At 47.4% G+C, this 17661-nt stretch overlaps 1 protein-coding gene across 1 annotated transcript; it reads left to right on the top strand.

The window, feature by feature from the left end:
- The first annotated feature begins 2593 nt into the window (after window positions 1–2593).
- On the top strand, window positions 2594–16720 carry DMRT3 (doublesex and mab-3 related transcription factor 3). Its single transcript, XM_074361422.1, has 2 exons — window positions 2594–3424; window positions 15039–16720. Exons 1-2 carry the CDS (start codon window positions 2968–2970, stop codon window positions 16001–16003), a joined length of 1422 nt encoding a protein of 473 aa, XP_074217523.1. The 5' UTR covers window positions 2594–2967; the 3' UTR covers window positions 16004–16720.
- The last annotated feature ends 941 nt before the right edge of the window (window positions 16721–17661 follow it).

Genomic DNA, 17661 nt, shown 5'->3' with positions numbered 1-17661 from the left:
CACACTAACTGCTAACACGTTATAGTCACCTTGAAATTTCCTCTGCTATTTTCCAATTAAAAGTTTAATAGCCCTGGAAACGGAGTTCATGTGGTGAAGTTTACCATAGCCCCTTGTTCTGAAAGGCTTTCTGCTGGGATCCCATTATGTGCTTGAATAAACCCTTTCTGCAAACAGAAATGGGACTCGGGGTTGTCAGGTGTTGGGTTACAATAGACTTTGAGGCAGGGGACATTTTACCAACATAAATACAAACCTGTCCCTATAGGGCGATGTTGTCAAATACTGGGATATGGAAAACATTCCCACCAAATATGAGAAAAGGATTATTGCACTATATCAAATGAGTATTTAGATTTCAGCCCCCGATGTGCACCGGAGTGAACTGGGGCCGGGGACCAAATAATGACGGACTGTTTGAATGGCAAAGGGATAGGGTGGCTAGGTGAGCAGGGAGGATAGGAGGTCGCCTTGGTAGTGGACATGCCCCCTAAAATCTGGTACAGAGCTCTGCTGCTTTCCTTTAAAAAAAAAAAAAAAAACTTTCCTCCTAAGTTCCCTATACCCGTTGGTTTCACTGTGTGGAGAAAATCAGGAGAAATTTGGCTTTGAAAAAAGGTTGTGGTCCCTGCATTCCCAAGAGACCTGGAGATTTCAGCGCGAAGGTTCCCAGATTCAGTGTCATTCTAGGCCCTCTAAGTCTCTCCTCACATGAAGCGACTCTGCCAACTCCCCACTTCCCGGCCTCTGAGCCACGGGGCTGCGGGTGACCTCCAGTCCCGAGAGCTTCTGAAGTTTCTCCCACTTTTGTTTTAGGGCTTGTCTTCCCCCTTTCCCCGTGAAGTTTGGGAGGAGAGGATCGCCGAGCTGGTGGTGGGGAGGAGGGCTGGGGATAGTGCCAGACGCACACGGCTTTGGAGGCAGCTCTCACACGGTTATCACTCGTGCACGTGATTCCTTCCCGTGGCCCATCTGGCCCGCAAGTCAGAAACAGGGGAGGAGGGGTGCAGCCAAAGGCTTCAAGGGAAATGCACACGACCAGGTTCCCTTTTAAACCTCCTCGCCTCCTGGAATCACCCTTCTAGGCGGAGGGGTTGGCTGCTAGAACACCTGGTGGTACTTGAATTCACAGCAAACACAGAGGGGCTTTTTCGGGTTGCTTGTTTGCTTCCACCAGGGCAGGGCAGAGAAAAGCGGCCTCCCTGAGAGGACAAGGGCCGCTCTACAGCCTGACGGTTGGCCATTGCAGCAGACTCGTCTATGCTCTTGTCTCGCATTCGATTCGTCAGACCGCCGAGAGAGGAGTTCAGGGTCGGCTCCCAGGAGCTTGCGGACCAACAGTCCGGGACTGCTTCGCTCTGAGCCATTGTGCTACTCTGCGCCGCTGTATCCACCTACTTTTTTGTTTGTTTGTTTGTTTATTGCATTGGAGGAGGGTATTCTTACACTGGCGGAGGGTGCCTGTGTTTTTGTGGCGGTCGTCTGCCTTAGGCCAAACCGGTTCCGGTAGGAGATAAGAAAAACACAAATAGTTTAAACAGTTTTACGCTGTCATCTGGTGCAAGGGCCCTCTCCCACCCCTACCCATAGACACTGGGTGGGGGTGTGTGGCCCCATCCCTTATCCATGACTAGATCACTGAGTCCGTGGGGATTTGAATTGGGTCATGCCAGACCTCCGTTTCTCTCAAAGATTTCTGGACAGAGGGGCGATCATATTAGGTAACTTTAGGGGCGCTAAGTGTGGCTCTTCGTTCGCTTTCTGAAAGTTTAGACTCAGTACTTAAGCAAATCCTGCATAAGAGCTCTTCCCGGCCTTTCAGGACAGAGGCTGTTTTTTCATTAAAACATAGGGAGGAGGGTAGAGAAACTCTGCGCCAAAGGGGGGGGGGGCTGTTATTCCCTTTGAAATAGCCTGCAAAATGGGTTGTCATCTTTGGGCCAGCAGATTTTCAAAAACATTCGTTTTCTTCTACAGCAGCAAAGGAAACAAATGTTGAAAAAGAAAATCAAGAAAGCCAAAATTTCTCGAACCAATTCCACTGCCCTACCCCCAACTTTTCCCGCCAGGGGCTGCGGGGCTTGGTTCCGAACCCTCCAACTTAAAACCCTCTCAGTTCACGCCGGGCCCCGAGTGCACCTGCAATGTTCCAGTAGGCACCGGTTCTCCCAGAGCCGCATTTCTGAAACTAAGTATGGGAATAAAAGCGGCCTTGGGTTTGGTGCAGCCAAATCAGACCTGGAGGGAGGGAAGAGAGCGAAGGGGAACTGCCACCTCCCTCGCCTACCCCCACCCTCACCCGGGCTAGTCCTCTCTTCCCCGCCCCGCGTGCACTGCCGCTCTTGGAGCGCTGCAGTCCCTCCCGCCGCGGGCTGGGGAAGCGCAGACAGCTTGGAGGAGGGGGCCGTGAGCGCCCCCGTGAGAGTGGCCTGGCGGCAGGTGGCAAGGAAGCTGAAGTGCAGGGACTCGAGGGGCGAGAGCAGGAAGGAAGGAGGCAGGCGTGGAGTGGGGTGGGGAGTGCAAGGGACCAGGACCCCGGGGGTGGGGGTGGGGTGGCAGTGGGAGGGAGAAGGAGTGGGGGGAGGGCGGCGGAGGCAGTGCCCGGCTGGGCCGGCGCGCGCGGGAGCTGCAGTCGAGCAGGCTCACACCTGAACCGGAGCTCTCGCCGGTTCCTGTTGGCCGCCGCAGCGCCTCGGCGAGGGAGGACGTGCGCGCCAAAGCAGCGGCTGGCGGAGACGCTACTGGCGTGGGATTGGTGGAGCGCCAGCCGGGAGGCTGAGGCTGAGAGCGCCGCGGGAGCTGTAAAAACGGCTGCTGCTCGTCCGGCTACCCCGGAGCGCTCGCGGCCGTCGAGACTGCGGGACCAAGGACTGCGCCACCCGGGGGCCGCCCCCGAGCGGGCCTCACATCCCCGCCGTCCAGCGCCCCCAGACCGCCAGCCTGCCAGCTCTTCCGGGAGCCCAGGGTATGAACGGCTACGGCTCCCCCTACCTGTACATGGGCGGCCCTGTGTCGCAGCCGCCGCGGGCTCCCCTGCAACGCACGCCCAAGTGCGCACGCTGCCGCAACCACGGCGTGCTGTCCTGGCTCAAGGGCCACAAGCGCTACTGTCGCTTCAAAGACTGCACCTGCGAGAAGTGCATCCTCATCATCGAGCGGCAGCGGGTCATGGCGGCGCAGGTGGCGCTGCGGCGGCAGCAGGCCAACGAGAGCCTGGAGAGCCTCATCCCCGACTCGCTGCGCGCCCTGCCCGGACCCCCGCCGCCGGGAGACGGCGCCGCCGCCCCGCAACCGCCGTCGACTTCGCAGCCGTCTCAGCCGCCGCCGCCGCCGCCGCCGCCGCGCCCCGCCGCCGAGTTGGCTGCGGCCGCCGCGCTGCGCTGGGCCGCTGAGCCCCAGCCCGGGACGCTGCTCGCCAAGCCAGGTAAGAGCGGCGGCGGCGCGGGCCCCTGCCCGGCGCGTGGGCGAAAAAACTTCGAAGCGGCTGCTGCGCCTTTGTCAGGGAGGCCCGGAGGCGAGTTTTGGGGAAGTTGGCCCGAAGGGGCCTTCCGCCCCAACTCCCTCCAAGCCGGTCCTTCCTCTCCCGGCAGAAGCGGCCTTCAGTCTGGATCCAGCGATGTAGAACCCAGGCGCCCACGGGAAAGGCGCCTCGGGCGAGCCAGGTGCCTTCCCCTGGTTAACGGGGCGCGGGTAAATAGAGAGGGCGAGACAGGGCCAACGTGGAATCCACGCGGGCGGACGGGCTTTTCTGGCTGCGGGCTTTAGAGGGCCTTGCATTTAGAGGTGGATATGGATAGGTGTCGGGAAGGAGCCAAGGCCCAAGGCTTGGCTGACTCGGGGTGTTCTTCTTAGCTTCCCGGGAAACTAGAGTGAACTACAAGCCCTTCTAGAAGCCTGCTGTGGCCTCCAGCCTCTTGCAATTTGTTGAAAGAAGCCCTATTTAGAAGCAGTAGTAAAAAGGGCCAGAAAGGCCCCCAGACTGATAGCGGGGACCCAGAATCTGGTTAGCCCAGAGTCAGCTCTTTGCAGAACCGCCCGGGCCCTTTAACACCATTCCACATGCAGCCCACAGCAGTCTCTGCGCTTTTAAAGAAATATAAACAAAACTTGATTTCCCCAGTTCTAAGTGGGCCTGGGCCTCCTGCTGTCTTCCCCTCTCCTCTCCACTTCCGTGCTTTAGAGAGCATGGATCTGCCCTGAGCCCTGGAGGTGGGCATACCCGGCCCTTCCCCCTCCTTTCCAGCGATTTCCCTCCTGCAGGCCTCCGGAGCCTTGCCGACCCCATCTAAGTCTCTCCTGGAGAATTTCTAGTTTATTGTCCTGCCCAGCCCAAGTGCTACTTTGATTTTAAGCTCTTGGAATTCAGTGGACAGGTGTTTGATGATTCCTTTTCGCTGGGGCAAATGTACAAAGGATAAAAGCCCATCTTCTCAGGGAGAGGGTATGAGGTATGCTGGAATTCAGAGATGGAAGGCCCTAGAAGGCCCAGAGCCCCCTTGTAGGTAGAACTAATAGAGTTTCTGCCAACTCCCCAACTTCCCCCTTGCCCAAAGACAGTACCTCTGGCTTCCAGAGAGAGGCTTTGCTGGGCATTGGGCTGCTGTGTGGAGCTGGGGAAACGCTGTTTTGGGGTGAGCTGGTAGGCAGCCTGGCAGGCACAGTTCTGCTGCCCTGTTGCTCAGTTATGCTCTCTAGACCTGAAGCTCTGAGAACATCTTATGGTGAAGAGCAGAACTGGGTATTTTAAGGACAGATAGGAGTTTGCTGAACGTGGATTTTGTAGATATTAAATACAAGGTAGGATATAAGCATTTTTCTGAGTAATGCCCTCCCCCAGTTGTCTCTCTTTTGTGATCTCATCATATTTATGGATTTGCCACAGAAGAATAGTAATTGGGGAGAAAGAACTTTCTTTTTGTTTTTCTCCTTTAAGTTAGAGCAAGTAACTAGGAGAGTTTTGTCTCAGTTCTAGAAGCTGATCCATGCCAGTAACTTTTTTTTTTAACTTCACTGTTTCCAGTTTCTCAGTCTCCATTTCCCCCAACACTGGGGCAAGTGTCTGAGTTTGTGTCCATGGTAGCATTTTGCAGTGGCCACCTGCCCAGCTGCAACCCAGTAATAGCGCATTGGGTTCAGGGATTGTCCAAGAGGGGATTTTTTACACATCCTGTGCTTTTCAAACCTTTCTTTGGGATGGCCAAAGTTCATGGCTTTTAAAGTGTCCCCAAGCCAAAAACAACCCTTGGAGGCGGGGAGTGAGAGCAGGAAGAAAGGCAGAGCAGTAGCTGCAGCAGGAGCAGCAGGATACATGCTTGGAGAGAACCGGAGAGGGAGACTGATTTCAACTGGACAAACCAGACCTGGTGCTCTCTCTTTTACTCAAAACCAAGTATTCAGGGATAGCCTGCGCCTTCTCAATTGAAGACAATTAATTGCAAAGGAGAATGGGATTTACCACAACAAGAGGTCAGAGTGATGGCTCTGGGGGACGGAGCCATCAGGGACCAAGGCTGTGTCCGGCTAGTCCTGCTGTACACCTTACACATTCATTTATGTAACTTTTGCTTTCTTCTTTCAATTGGTTTGAGCCCCCTAATTCCATTCAACAACAACAAAAAAGCCAGTCACCAAAAAAGCCAGTCACCAATCTGATGGTGAGGGGGCCAGGAAAGGAACAGATCATTGTTTTCCATTAAGAAGGCAAGCACGCAAGTGGGTCAGTTCTAGGCAATGCTTTGTACGGAGAAAGCCCATTTGGAGTTTAAGTTAGGGAAAACTGCTTAGATGAAACTGCTGGTTGCTGTATGTTTTATACCTTTCTTGCATTTGTTCTTACAATGTATTCATACGTAACATACCATGTATACTGAGAAGCATATCAGATATGCTTCTGGACAAGTAGCTCACTACATGTAGAGAAGTAAGTGAAGCTCTATTCGAATGGTATGTCCACGTGTACAGTAACGTTAGGAGTCTCTAAATATCTGCTGACAAATTATGGAGATATGTTTCTTTGTGATTTCAGTCAAAAACATGGTTTAGTCTTTTTAGTACATAGCTGTAGAGACATGCTTTTTTTTGTTGTTGGGTACGAATGCAGGTGCACAAGCACACGGAGTCCTTTCTGCTCTCCAGAAATCCCTGAGAAAGGCACATGTCCTAGAGAAGGATATGTTTGTTGGGCACCACTGGGGAAAAATCACCCTGTTTAGGGAGTAACAGTCATAGCAAAGCTCAGTTTCATAGCCAGAGGAAATTTCTTTCCCAAATTCTGCTTCAGATTCCTTAAAGGAATGGGGATTATTTTATTTAACAATGTATTATGTTTAATATCCTTTTCAATGCGGCAGTGCTTTTAAGAAGAATGTTCGTATTTTCATGTTATTACTTCTAGCTATGGATTAAAGTATCCCTTTTTTTTTTCTTTTTGAGTGTGCATTTCCCCTGCTCCTTGATTATCATCTGTGACTGGCCCGGAATTATTAGATTTTGACTGAACCCCAAATTCTAAATTAAACTTCTTTAAATATATCCTTCTGACTTGTTTCCTTTCCATTCCCTCTTCATCCTCCTCACTCCCCCATCCCTTCCCGTCATAAAAATATCTTGGGAAGCGTGAACATCTTTCAGCTCTTAGTGTATCTGAGTCAGCAGCTTCAACCAGCCAAGCCAGCCTTTCAGGACATGGGCTCTAGAGCTGAGGAAAGTTAAGGGTCACGACCAAGGTGAAAAGCTAAAGTTACACTCCTGTGTTTGGCTGCCTTCCCCAACCTCCAACTCTTCCTCCTAGAGAGTATCCTTGGTCTGCTCCAGCTGAGAGAGGAAAGGTCCATGGTGGCTACAGATTTTTCCTAGGTTTACATCTGCCATTAAATAAATACATAAACAAGTTGTTTAAAATTTTCTTAAAGGAAAAGAAATCGAAAACATCATATTTGATTAGGAATAAGAGAGCAGGATTAAACAGGAATCTCCTTTCCTGCTTGTTTCTCCTGAAAAGGAGCGAACAGGAGACCTATAAGGAAAGAAGTTGGAAGATTTTTGAAAACTGCCTTTATTTTATTTTACCTCCGGCACCTCCTAGCATCTTTATGCTTGTTCTGGGCTTTTCACCTCCAGTTTGATTAGGTCCTATCTGGTCAGTTTCCTAATTTTACGTTTTAATTTTTTAAAGAACAGACACACTTGCAGGTATAATGAGTATTGCCAGAACACTGGTCCAGGCAAGGGTGGGAAATCCTCTGTGACTAGAGGCTGGAAGCAAAGAAGAGGGGGAGATTTCAAAACCATTCATGAAGTGTAGCTATGAAACTGAAACGGAATCTGCTTATTTAAGATGGTTTGTTTTGGGGCACGGGGCCTGACTCAGAGTGCACTTTAAAAAACAAAAACCAACCAAATGGAAAGGAATAAGCGAGACCAACTGGTCTCTTCCAAATCTTAGCCCAGGGGTGGCTCTGGAGGGCGGGACGCCGGGATTGTCTTGGCTCCAGGCCTCTCCCGCCGGCGTCCAGCGAGTGGCCGCCCGGCCTCTCAGCCCCGGAGCGGCCGAGCGCCGCGAGTGGAAGGCGGCGTGCGGGCAGCGGCTCAGGGCCCCGGGGACGCCCGCGCGGTGTCAGCAGCGCCGCTCCCCTGTGGCTGCACTGTCCCCTGGCACGAAGTCCCCGCGGCTCCTTCCTCGCTCGTTCTCAGCCCCGCGGGCAGTGCCCGCCGCCCGCCACCCGCTCCAGCCCCGGTGCCTCCCAGCTTCGGTAGGTTGCCAGACTTACAACCCCCCTACCCAAAAAAGTCTGCAAATCAACAACAAAAAATTGGATGTCAGATATTGCATGGGGCATACTTATACGAAAGCATTTTGCATGATTTATGCTGAGTTCGGGTTTAACTGGGCATTCTGCTGTTCTATCTGGCAACCCCAGGCCACAGAGGTGGGCCCAGCCCAAGGCCCCTGGGGAGGTGCTTGGGGTAGGGGTTGCTCTGGGGAGTCTCCCAGCCACTTTCTCCGAGGTGGAGCAGGAGCTGCCGGGGCAGGCTCTCTCAGGGAGGCGTTGGTACTCATCTGGTGGGTCTGAGCACAGGGTTAGTAAAAATCCAGAGTCGAGCGTTTTCATGTTTGGGAACCACAGAGTTCCCCTACCATCCGGAACAGAATGTACCTCCCACCCAACACCCCCTCCAGGTTATAAATCTGGCCGAGAGCTCTGCTCTCGACTTACACAACCAACTTTTCTTTTCCTTGATGGATGAGCTCCCGGGTTTAAAAGATTACAGTAATCACAGGAGGACAGTGTAAATCGAATCTGATAGCAATAACTTTCGGGGAAGGTCAGGCTCAAGTGAAATGTTACCAAGCAACAGGCATTTTGTTTGCAAAATACAATCAAAGAGCATTGATGAGAAATTCTTTGCTGCAGCCAGTCAGCACTTTCTGCTAACAGCTTTACAGAGGGAAAGGGAGTAAATCTTCATAAATCAACATCCCTGGAGGACTTGGAGCCTCTTTCTGGAAATGTTGCACTTCTTCCTGACAGGGAGGCGGACAGAACAAGAAAACCTATTCATCTGCCTGCCTCTCCTTTCCCTCTCTTCTCTTCCTTCCCTCCTGCTCTTTTCCTTTCTTTGGCTTTTTAACCTGTTGTGGCCCCTCAACCATTAGGCCCTCAGGTCCCTGAGCCCCATGTTTAGTGCTGATGAGGCTCTGGTGACACAGTGGGCCTTGCACTGCAGTTTGCATGGGTGCTCACTTGTGGCAGAGGTTGGGGTCTGAGTGGTGGAACGATGGTAATCCAGGCCCATCACCTTGGGATCTCGTCACATCCCTCCCCGAGAGTCCTACATGGCTTTAGTGAGTCACTCTCTTGTCTGAACACTGCAGACTACTGCTCTCTGAAGAAACTAAGGGTAGCTAAAACATAACTAGGATTTTTTTTTGCATTTTATTATACAGCTAAACAGCTATAAAAATTAAGCACAACCACTGAATAACAATATTACAGAAAACTTAACATTCAGAATATCAGGTTTTTTTTTAATTGAATCTCTACTCTTTTTTGATTTCAGTGACTAGGCAAACAAATTTTACAAAGCTGGGATCAATGTTCTGCTTTTGTCTCCCACTGATTATTACTTAGTTGAGTTCAGTGTATGTTCTACCCATAGCCTTTATATGTGACTGTTTACAAAAATATTCCCTCCCATGAATACACCAGTCTGCCCAGCTGCTGGCCTTTGGGTTCCTTGCTGTGTTTCAGTGTAAAATATGACTCAGTGCACAGATAACTTGAAAATTTTGCAAAATATTAGCTAGTAAATTGTAAGGCTCTCAGTAGCCAAGAGGCAGATGCTTTGATCATGTCTGTATAATCTTACCTAGCACAGTGCATGGGCACAGAGTGAAGGATTTGATAATGTTTGTTAAGTAGATGGATGAATGAGTAGCCAGCTCCATTTTTATAAGTACCAAATATACATGTAGAGTGAATTTCCCTCCTGCTTCTGAAAAGCATTCCTTTCAGAGTCAAGAAAGAGATCAAAACTAAATTTTTGCTGGACTTACAAAGTCCACAGTTGCAAATCTTATTTTTTAAGTTCAGCCTTTTCTATATCAATGTCCCCCCAAATGCTGGTCCCAAGGAATCATCCTGATTCCTTCATTTGTTATTAAGCCGATGTTGTTAATGATTTTTTAAAAAGCAAAGCATGACTGTTTATTTTTACTTTTCACTCACCCTTCCCCACTCCAAAGGAAGAAAAGGAAAGATTTTAGACTGATATTCATCCCCTGCTATATGTTAAGTTTTCAACCATTCACTTTTCTATGATTCAGCACTTCTAGTACGAGATAAAGACAGCAGAAAATGTAAAAAGTGTTTCCTGTTGAATTCTGACTGAGCAGTGGTCTTTTCTGGAAGCCCTATCCAGCCCAGGCGTCTTCCCTGCCATTGCTGTAAGATTTGTGTGCTTTAAAAATGACCCATCAGGGAACAGTTATTTAGAGGTGTGTTCCCCAAAGCTCAAGTGAACAGATGATGACGTGACAATCCATGTTTCAAAATACGTGACATGATTTCAAAAGAAAAAAAAATGTCCAGTGACATTTGCACTAGAAAACAACCATCTCTATGCCATTGTTTTTGTGTTTCACTGGATGTATGCTGTATTTTGTTTTTGTAGATATAATTAGAGTGGGTAAAATCCCCCATATCTAAGTGAGTAAGAGTTTTCATTTTTATGTGTCTTGAGCGGAATGTCTGCTTCCCATAGATGATGGGCTTACTCAAAATCTTTGAAATGAATACTTAGAATTTTTTGAACTGCATTTCCATATGAAAAATAATCCACTAACGGAAGTTAAATTTTGTAAACTGTAATTTCATATTGGAAGTCACCGTTGTGTGTGTGTTCATTTTCTCTCCTTGAAGTCTTGTCGCTATCTTATGGCATATGTATATTTTGAAGTTGGTAGCATTGTTTCCCGTAGAAAACTTTTCCTTCTTAATTAAGTATCTACTTTAAACAAAATTCTTTACCCTTGTGAAGAGTTTATTTAAGGGGTGGCTGTAATTGTATATCATGAAAAACACGAATTGAAAGTGAACATCTAGTAAGATTTTTAAAATATCTAGATGTTTAGCTGGAGAAACAGCAGATTGTATCACTTTTGTAACTGGTTTGTAATATCAGATGAAAGGGATTTCTTTCTACTTTAGTCTAGTAGTTTTGGCTTTCAGCATCCACATATACTAGGGGTTAAAAATATTATCAATTGAAACATGTTCTTACTCTTTATGTGCTAGGAATTAGAGTGTCAGTTTCAAGAAGAAAGAGGTTAAAACACTTGAGGAGTATTTCCTTTTCATTTTGCTACTTGGCAGTTTCACATTTCTATATCCAGGAAGGCCTTTATGTTTTGAACCAACATGAACAATTTATAAAGTTCATTTAGGAAAAAATCTACAGTTGTAAAGAAATACCTGTTATTAAATTACACTTTATCACTGGGCTCAAAACTCACCCTCTGTAATTACATGTGAAAGTCTGTATTTATGTTAGATAATTTACAGTACTTCCAGTTTAGGTACAACAGTACAACCAAGACTTGACCCCGTAAATTTGCAGAGCCCTTGAGAAATTTGTGCCCTTGAGAAATTACTGCTGGGTGAGGAGTTACTCTTGGTACAAGGTGAGAGGGTAGTCTTCCTTTGCCCGGTTTGAAACCCCAACACCGTGGATGTTGACTGGGATCCTGCTTACCCAGCAGCCTTTAGCAGGACTTCATACGGTGCTCAGGTGCACAAAGACCACTGCTTCATTCAGCGCCTTCTGCCTCCCCTTTGAATACAGTATAAACAGTGCTGAACTCGGTTGGTTGGAATGTTCTGAATTTGTAGATTTGATTTCTGTGACATCCTATTAGATTTTCTCACTTTTTGGCCACAGCCCACACACCCCTTTGGAGAGGCTGATCAGCCCAGAAACCCGCAGGGAGAGTGGATGAATCAGCCCAATCCCCCATCACTCTCTGAGAAGTGACCAGAAGTGCTTGCTGCACTGGGGGGTGTCACGGTGGCAGGTGCAAAGGGTAGTACGAGAAAATTCAGACAAAGCTTTATGCAGCCTAGAGGCTCACAGTTGGTGAACAAGCTGGCACCCATAGAAGATTCCGCTGTGGCGTGTTCTGCAGATCAAGAAACAAAAGTGAAATTTTTTATTGTTAGGTTTATAATCCTGCTGTCCAATATCCAGTTGATTGGGACAGTAGATCCTTTACCATCTTAAAAAAAATACTACATTTTCATAATGGTAGATATATCAGATTAGCCAGAACATCATTCCTTAGTTCCCTTTTGGCTAAATTTCTGCTCTGGAAGTGGTGTTCTGTGGAAGAATGAGTTTGGTGGTAGACCTCAAAACATTTCTCCCAAATGTCTTCCATGTTTGTAACTCATCCAGGGTTTGGGGTGTGGAAAATTACCTTTTAAAATAGGAAGCTATTTTTAGGTTCACACATTTTGTTTAAAAGTATCTAAGTTTAGAGCTTTGGGGCTATATTTACAAACCCATTATTTCCCAGGAGAACCAGTTGTTTTTCTTGTTAAAAAAAAACCTCACCACCCCCTTTATTGCTGTGATATTATATCATATTTCTTTTACCTTTTTATTGTGGTAAAATACCCATAACATAAAATTTACTGTTTTAACTTTTGAAACCAGTATAGTGGCATTAAATACATTCACAGTGTTGTGCAGCCACTTTCCACTTTCAGAACCTTTTCATCATTTCTAACTGAAACTCAGAACCCATTAGACAGTAAGCCCGCACTCCCCACTCCCCCAGCCCCTGGTGACACCGTTTTACTTCTGTCTCTATGAATTTGCCTATTCTAGGTATGTTATATAAGTGGAATCATAGAATATTTGTCCTTTTGCGTTTGACTTTTTCCACTTAGCATGTATTCAGGGTTCAACCACATTGTAGCATGGGTGAGAATTTCATTGCTTTTTGAGGCTGAATAATACTCCATTATATGTATAGACCACATTTTGTTTATCATTCATCCCTCATTGATGGACACTTGGTTGCTTCCACTGTTTTGGCTCTTGTGGCTAATGCTGCTCTGAACATATGTGTTCAATGTGTACATACTTGCCGCTAGCAAATTCTGCCTATGTTTGCTTTCCCCCCTGCACATGTGTCTTATCTCCCCAACTTGGCAATAAATTCCACCAGTCAGAGGCTAGTGTTACACCTCCTGGTGTCTTCTACCCTTTATTCTGTTTCTCTCAGTATCTTGCAAGTTACAAGGATACAAATACTTGATACTGATAATAATAAATGATGAAAGCTAAAGTTAAAGAAATAAGAAAACCGTTTAGAGGAGCACAGTGTTCAAAACATTAGTTTATGTCCATATTTCCCCGGGGAGGTTATTTGACTTGTTTTCCCAAGCTCCACTGAGCAGGGGCCAAAATCCAGTTGTGCCTTGGGTTCAGTGCTGAGTTAACATACTGCCACTGTCTGCTCATTGTCAAGTGTTTAATAATAGAGTAATACCAAGAGGTAGGCGTGGGGTCATGAGTCAGGATGGTTTAAACAGGTCTAGCTGATTAGACTATGAAGCCATGAAAGCTTTTTTGTTGCTGTTTTTCTCATTGGGATCAAGGACAAATAACATATTAACCCAGGAGATGAAAACTGGGTCCCCAGTCCTAGGAAATTGCGGGAAGACAGTATGTCAGATTTCTCTCACAAAAACAGGTCTTTTGTGCATATCCCAGAGTTGCTACAGAAAGCAAAAATGGCTTAGTATGTGTGGGTTGCAAATGATCCCTATGTGGACACCTGATATTTTGTATTGGAAACAGAAGCAGTTTACTTAAAATGCAAATTTGGGATAAGTATGATTTTGTATCAGATTTATGATTGAAAGTTTCACTGATACAATGTAAGAATATTTTTTAAAGTATGTATTTATGCTTAGCACATGTTTATTGCTTTGTGAAGAATCAAAGTTTTGTTTTTCGTTGTAGTTAATACAGTTATATTAGGAGAACGTTTATAAATGGGCTTTTGTTTAAGGCTTTTGAAATGAAAAACAACAACAAATAGAAGGAGATGGATTTTAGAAGCTGCTTTGATGAAATTTCACCGGCTGCTTATCTACACACAATCAGGTGTGCCCACAGAGAAGGCGACAATGAGGCTATTCAGGGCAGGGCAGCAGAAGACACAGGCAAACCCGTTGTTTACAGCCCGACAACTGGGTCATTAATAATTTTCATCTTTAGATCAGTAACATTGGCTTTGAGTAGACACAGCCGGTACATGTTTTTAAAAGGATAAAAACCCAAGCTATACGCAATAGCTGGTTTATAAAGAATACACTCCTTTATTATAAAGATCTGCTAGAATCTGCTTCTGCAAGCAAACCAGTCTTCACTTACCTCTTACTTCCTTTCTGCCTGCCTAGCACTGTAATTCCAGCCTTTGTGGGCATAAGATCAAAATGTTAAATTCGCAACTGGTTTACTTCATAGTAAATCTCTGCTTTATTTGGGGAGCTTTTTTGGTTTCTCTCTTCTTTTAATGTATATAGTGCAGGAAGGTATCTTGAAGTCCTGTCCATAAACTTCACTAATGAAACAGTTCCTGAAAACATAGCTGCCTCTTGCAGCCCAGGTCCTGGTGTGATGGACGCCCTGTTTCACGGGGAGGGTCTTGCTCCCCGCCCGTTTCACAGGTCTTCTCCAGCTGCTTCCGTCTTCCTCTCCGGCAGCCTGTCCCACAACCAGGTTTCACAGCTGATTTTGCTTGCCCTGTAGTGCAGGTTATAGGCAGTCAAGTCTGCCAGGACCTTGAGTGGCCTTTTAAGAGGGTTTTCCATGTATAGAGGCTTCTCCCTTCACTCTGGCAGTTGTATCCACTAGCTATTGTACACGGTGTCCTGATTTGAAGCACACTGACAGCTAGTTCACAAGACATGTAACATGGAATCCGCCAATGAGAAAATGGACTTAAAACGTTAAAAATTTCCTGTAGGCACAAGGGTGTTGCATCAGCTGATGATATCCTTGGATGACATCGGCCACCTCATTTGCAGAAGAGGAGCCAAAAGACAAGCCTGAGCTCATTTTCCTGTTCTTCCCTGGGTTGTGTTTATCCTCAGCCCCACAGATGGTCCCTGGTCCCTTTTTAGATGGTTACTGCTAGACAGCCACATCTCTGGTTGTACGTATCGTGCTGCTGTTCTGTGTTGAAGGAAGGCTTCCCTGCACACATCATTCTGAGGAATCCCTCTGATTTCTAGATTTTTATTTACAGGTTTTTTTTTTTTTTTTTTTTTTTTTTTTTTTTGCCATTTGCCAGTGACCTAGTTTGGATTTTTTTTTTTTTTTTTTGAGTCCGGTAGTATGTTATAACCCACCAAGAGCAGTTCCCCTTCCAAAAAGCCAGCACAGGGCCCTCCCCGGAGCACATCTATTCCCCTTTATGCACACCGGAAAGGAAGGGAGTAACCCCGCTGTTCTCTGCTTTTCAGATTTGACTGAAGAACGACTTGGGGACAGCAGCACAGCCGACAACACGGAGACCTTCAGTGACAAAGACATCGACCAGCGGAGCTCCCCAGACCTGGCCAAAAGTAAGGGCTGCTTCACACCCGAGAGCCCAGAGGTCGTGTCGGTGGACGAAGGTGGGTACGCGGTCCAGAAAAATGGGGGCAGCTCCGAGAGCCGCCCGGACAGCCCCAAGTACCCCGGGGAACAGAATCACCTCCTGATTGAGGGCCCCTCGGGCACCGTCTCGCTGCCCTTCAGCTTGAAAGCCAACAGACCGCCCCTGGAAGTGTTGAAAAAGATCTTCCCCAACCAGAAGCCGACGGTGCTCGAGCTGATCCTGAAGGGCTGCGGCGGGGACCTGGTGAGCGCCGTGGAGGTCCTCCTGTCCAGCCGCTCATCCGGCGTGGCCGCGGACCGAACTCCCGCTGAGCCCGAGGGCCTGGTCCTGCCCTCCAATGGGCACATCTTCGAACACACCCTGAGCTCCTACCCCATCTCCTCGTCCAAATGGTCCGTGGGCTCAGCCTTCAGAGTCCCAGACACGTTGAGGTTTTCTGCCGACTCGAGTAACGTGGTCCCCAACCCCTTGGCCGTGCCCCTGCAGCATCCGTTCCCCCAGCCGCCCCGCTACCCTCTGATGCTGAGGAATACTCTGGCAAGAAACCAGTCGAGCCCCTTTTTGCCCAACGACGTCACCCTGTGGAACACCATGACGCTGCAGCAGCAGTACCAGCTGAGGTCCCAGTACGTCAGCCCCTTCCCCACTAACTCTACCAGTGTCTTCAGGAGCTCGCCCGTCCTCCCCGCCCGCACCCCCGAAGACCCCCGCATCTCCATCCCTGATGACGGGTGTCCCATCGTGTCAAAGCAGTCCATCTACACTGAGGACGACTATGATGAGAGGTCTGACTCCTCAGACTCTCGAATACTCAACACCTCCTCCTGAAGTGGCGCGCTGTGGGTGGTGACCAGGTGACGTTTTCTGTGCGTTTGAACCCTGGGCTCCCCTTGAGGGGAGGCCACGTCCTGTGTATACCTTTTCCTTCTGTTTGACAAAGTGACTTGTGCTTGATTCTATACCTTAGCAATAAAACCATAACTTATTTAATTTCTTGCACTTCACTGGAAAATGCCAAATAGCTCTGCTCTGTGGCTTTAGTGCTGAATGTTTGTTGTAAAAGAGAGTCTAATGCTAAGAATAGTCTTGGGAAAGCCTTGGGTCCATGGAAGATTTATTTGAGGATGTAAAGCTGAAGGTCAGCCTTGCTCCTAATCTCGGCCTGGAATGTTCAATAAAATAGTATACTTGAATGCAATTTTGTGAAAGAGGATTCCTCAGGATATGTGAGCCCTAAAGAAGTGGTTCGGTTGCAGATGGACTATAAACAGGGACCTTATATTCCTATGCTAAAATCCTTGTTGCATTTTAAAGAGAGACTGTACTTAATAGAGTGAACTGCTCATGTGCTTATTTAAGCTTGGACAGTTTTCAGAGACAAACTCCATTAAGAATTATTCTTCTCACATGGCTGAATCCAAACGTGTAATGTCAGTGTGAAACCAATCACAGCTGTGAACTGCATGAAATGTATTGTGAAGTGAACACAAGATTAAGCTTTGTCAGGTTCATGTAGCATGCTAAGGAGTCTAGAAAAAAAATAAACTAAGGAGATCATCTCGGTTTATGTCATTTCTCCTTGTGGAATGAGGACCTCTAAAAATAGATCCTTGATGTAAAAGCTTCTTAAGAGTGCATGGATCGAGGTTTCAGTTAAATGAGACACTCCTCAAGAAATATGAATGCTAAAGTTTTGGGGCTGCATTCAGAAAGACGAGAATTTATTGTTCAAGAGTAGACTTATTTCAGTCCCTCCGTGCATTCATTCGTTCTCCAGCAGATACTTGTTGCATGTAAGCATTTGTATTGCCCGAGTTCCCTGCCCGTGAGGCCACAATAGCAGGGAGTATGTAATGGAGAATCCCATTAGAAACAAAGTGAAAATGAAACAATGGACAGTGTGGGCAGTAAGCAAAGCGCTTAGCACCGTGCCTGCCTGACGTAGAGAAAGCACTCAGCCAAGGAGAGCAGTTGCTCCTGTTAAGTTCAGTATATACTCCTATTTGCATTTGGGATGTGGAAGTGAATTCCCTCATTCTCTCTTGGAGGAGGTGCCATCCTGGTTTGGAAGATGACCACTGCAAAACCCTGGAAACCAGGCCTTTCCCCCTTCATTTTAAAAGCATTTTGGGGGGCGCTGTATATGGCAAGCTTCTTTGCCCAGATATTTTAAAAAGTAAGTTTTAAAACAATGACATGCAGTGGTGTCCATGCCAGCCACTTCTCACTGTTGCCATTCTTCAGAGTGCTTGAGAAGAAAGATGACTGCTGAGGTCAGACCTTAAACTTACGAACATGGAAGGGAAAGTAAATAAGAAAATAAATAAAAAGCCTCGACAGACAAGGATGCAGAGAGCTCTCAGTGCAAGAGTAACGGGCTGACGGGCTCTTCGGTCTGGGAGGGAGAAGGGCAAATCCTCTTGGCCTGAGATGCTCCCTCAGTGGGGGACAGGAGCTGATGTCAGCTGCCCAACACCCTCGCCTGG

Source organism: Camelus bactrianus, chromosome 4 (assembly GCF_048773025.1).
Source record: "Camelus bactrianus isolate YW-2024 breed Bactrian camel chromosome 4, ASM4877302v1, whole genome shotgun sequence".
In the NCBI taxonomy this organism is placed as follows: domain Eukaryota; kingdom Metazoa; phylum Chordata; class Mammalia; order Artiodactyla; family Camelidae; genus Camelus; species Camelus bactrianus.
Note: the sequence above shows the minus strand (reverse complement) of the source record. Positions and strands in the feature narration are given on the sequence as shown.

Bases quoted from the DNA above. Each gene is read 5' to 3' on its own strand.
- DMRT3 (XM_074361422.1), top strand. From the start codon at position 2,968: ATGAACGGCTACGGCTCCCCCTACCTGTACATGGGCGGCCCTGTGTCG. The intron at 3,425-15,038 runs GTAAGAGCGGCG...TCTGCTTTTCAG, and splicing joins GACGCTGCTCGCCAAGCCAG to ATTTGACTGAAGAACGACTT.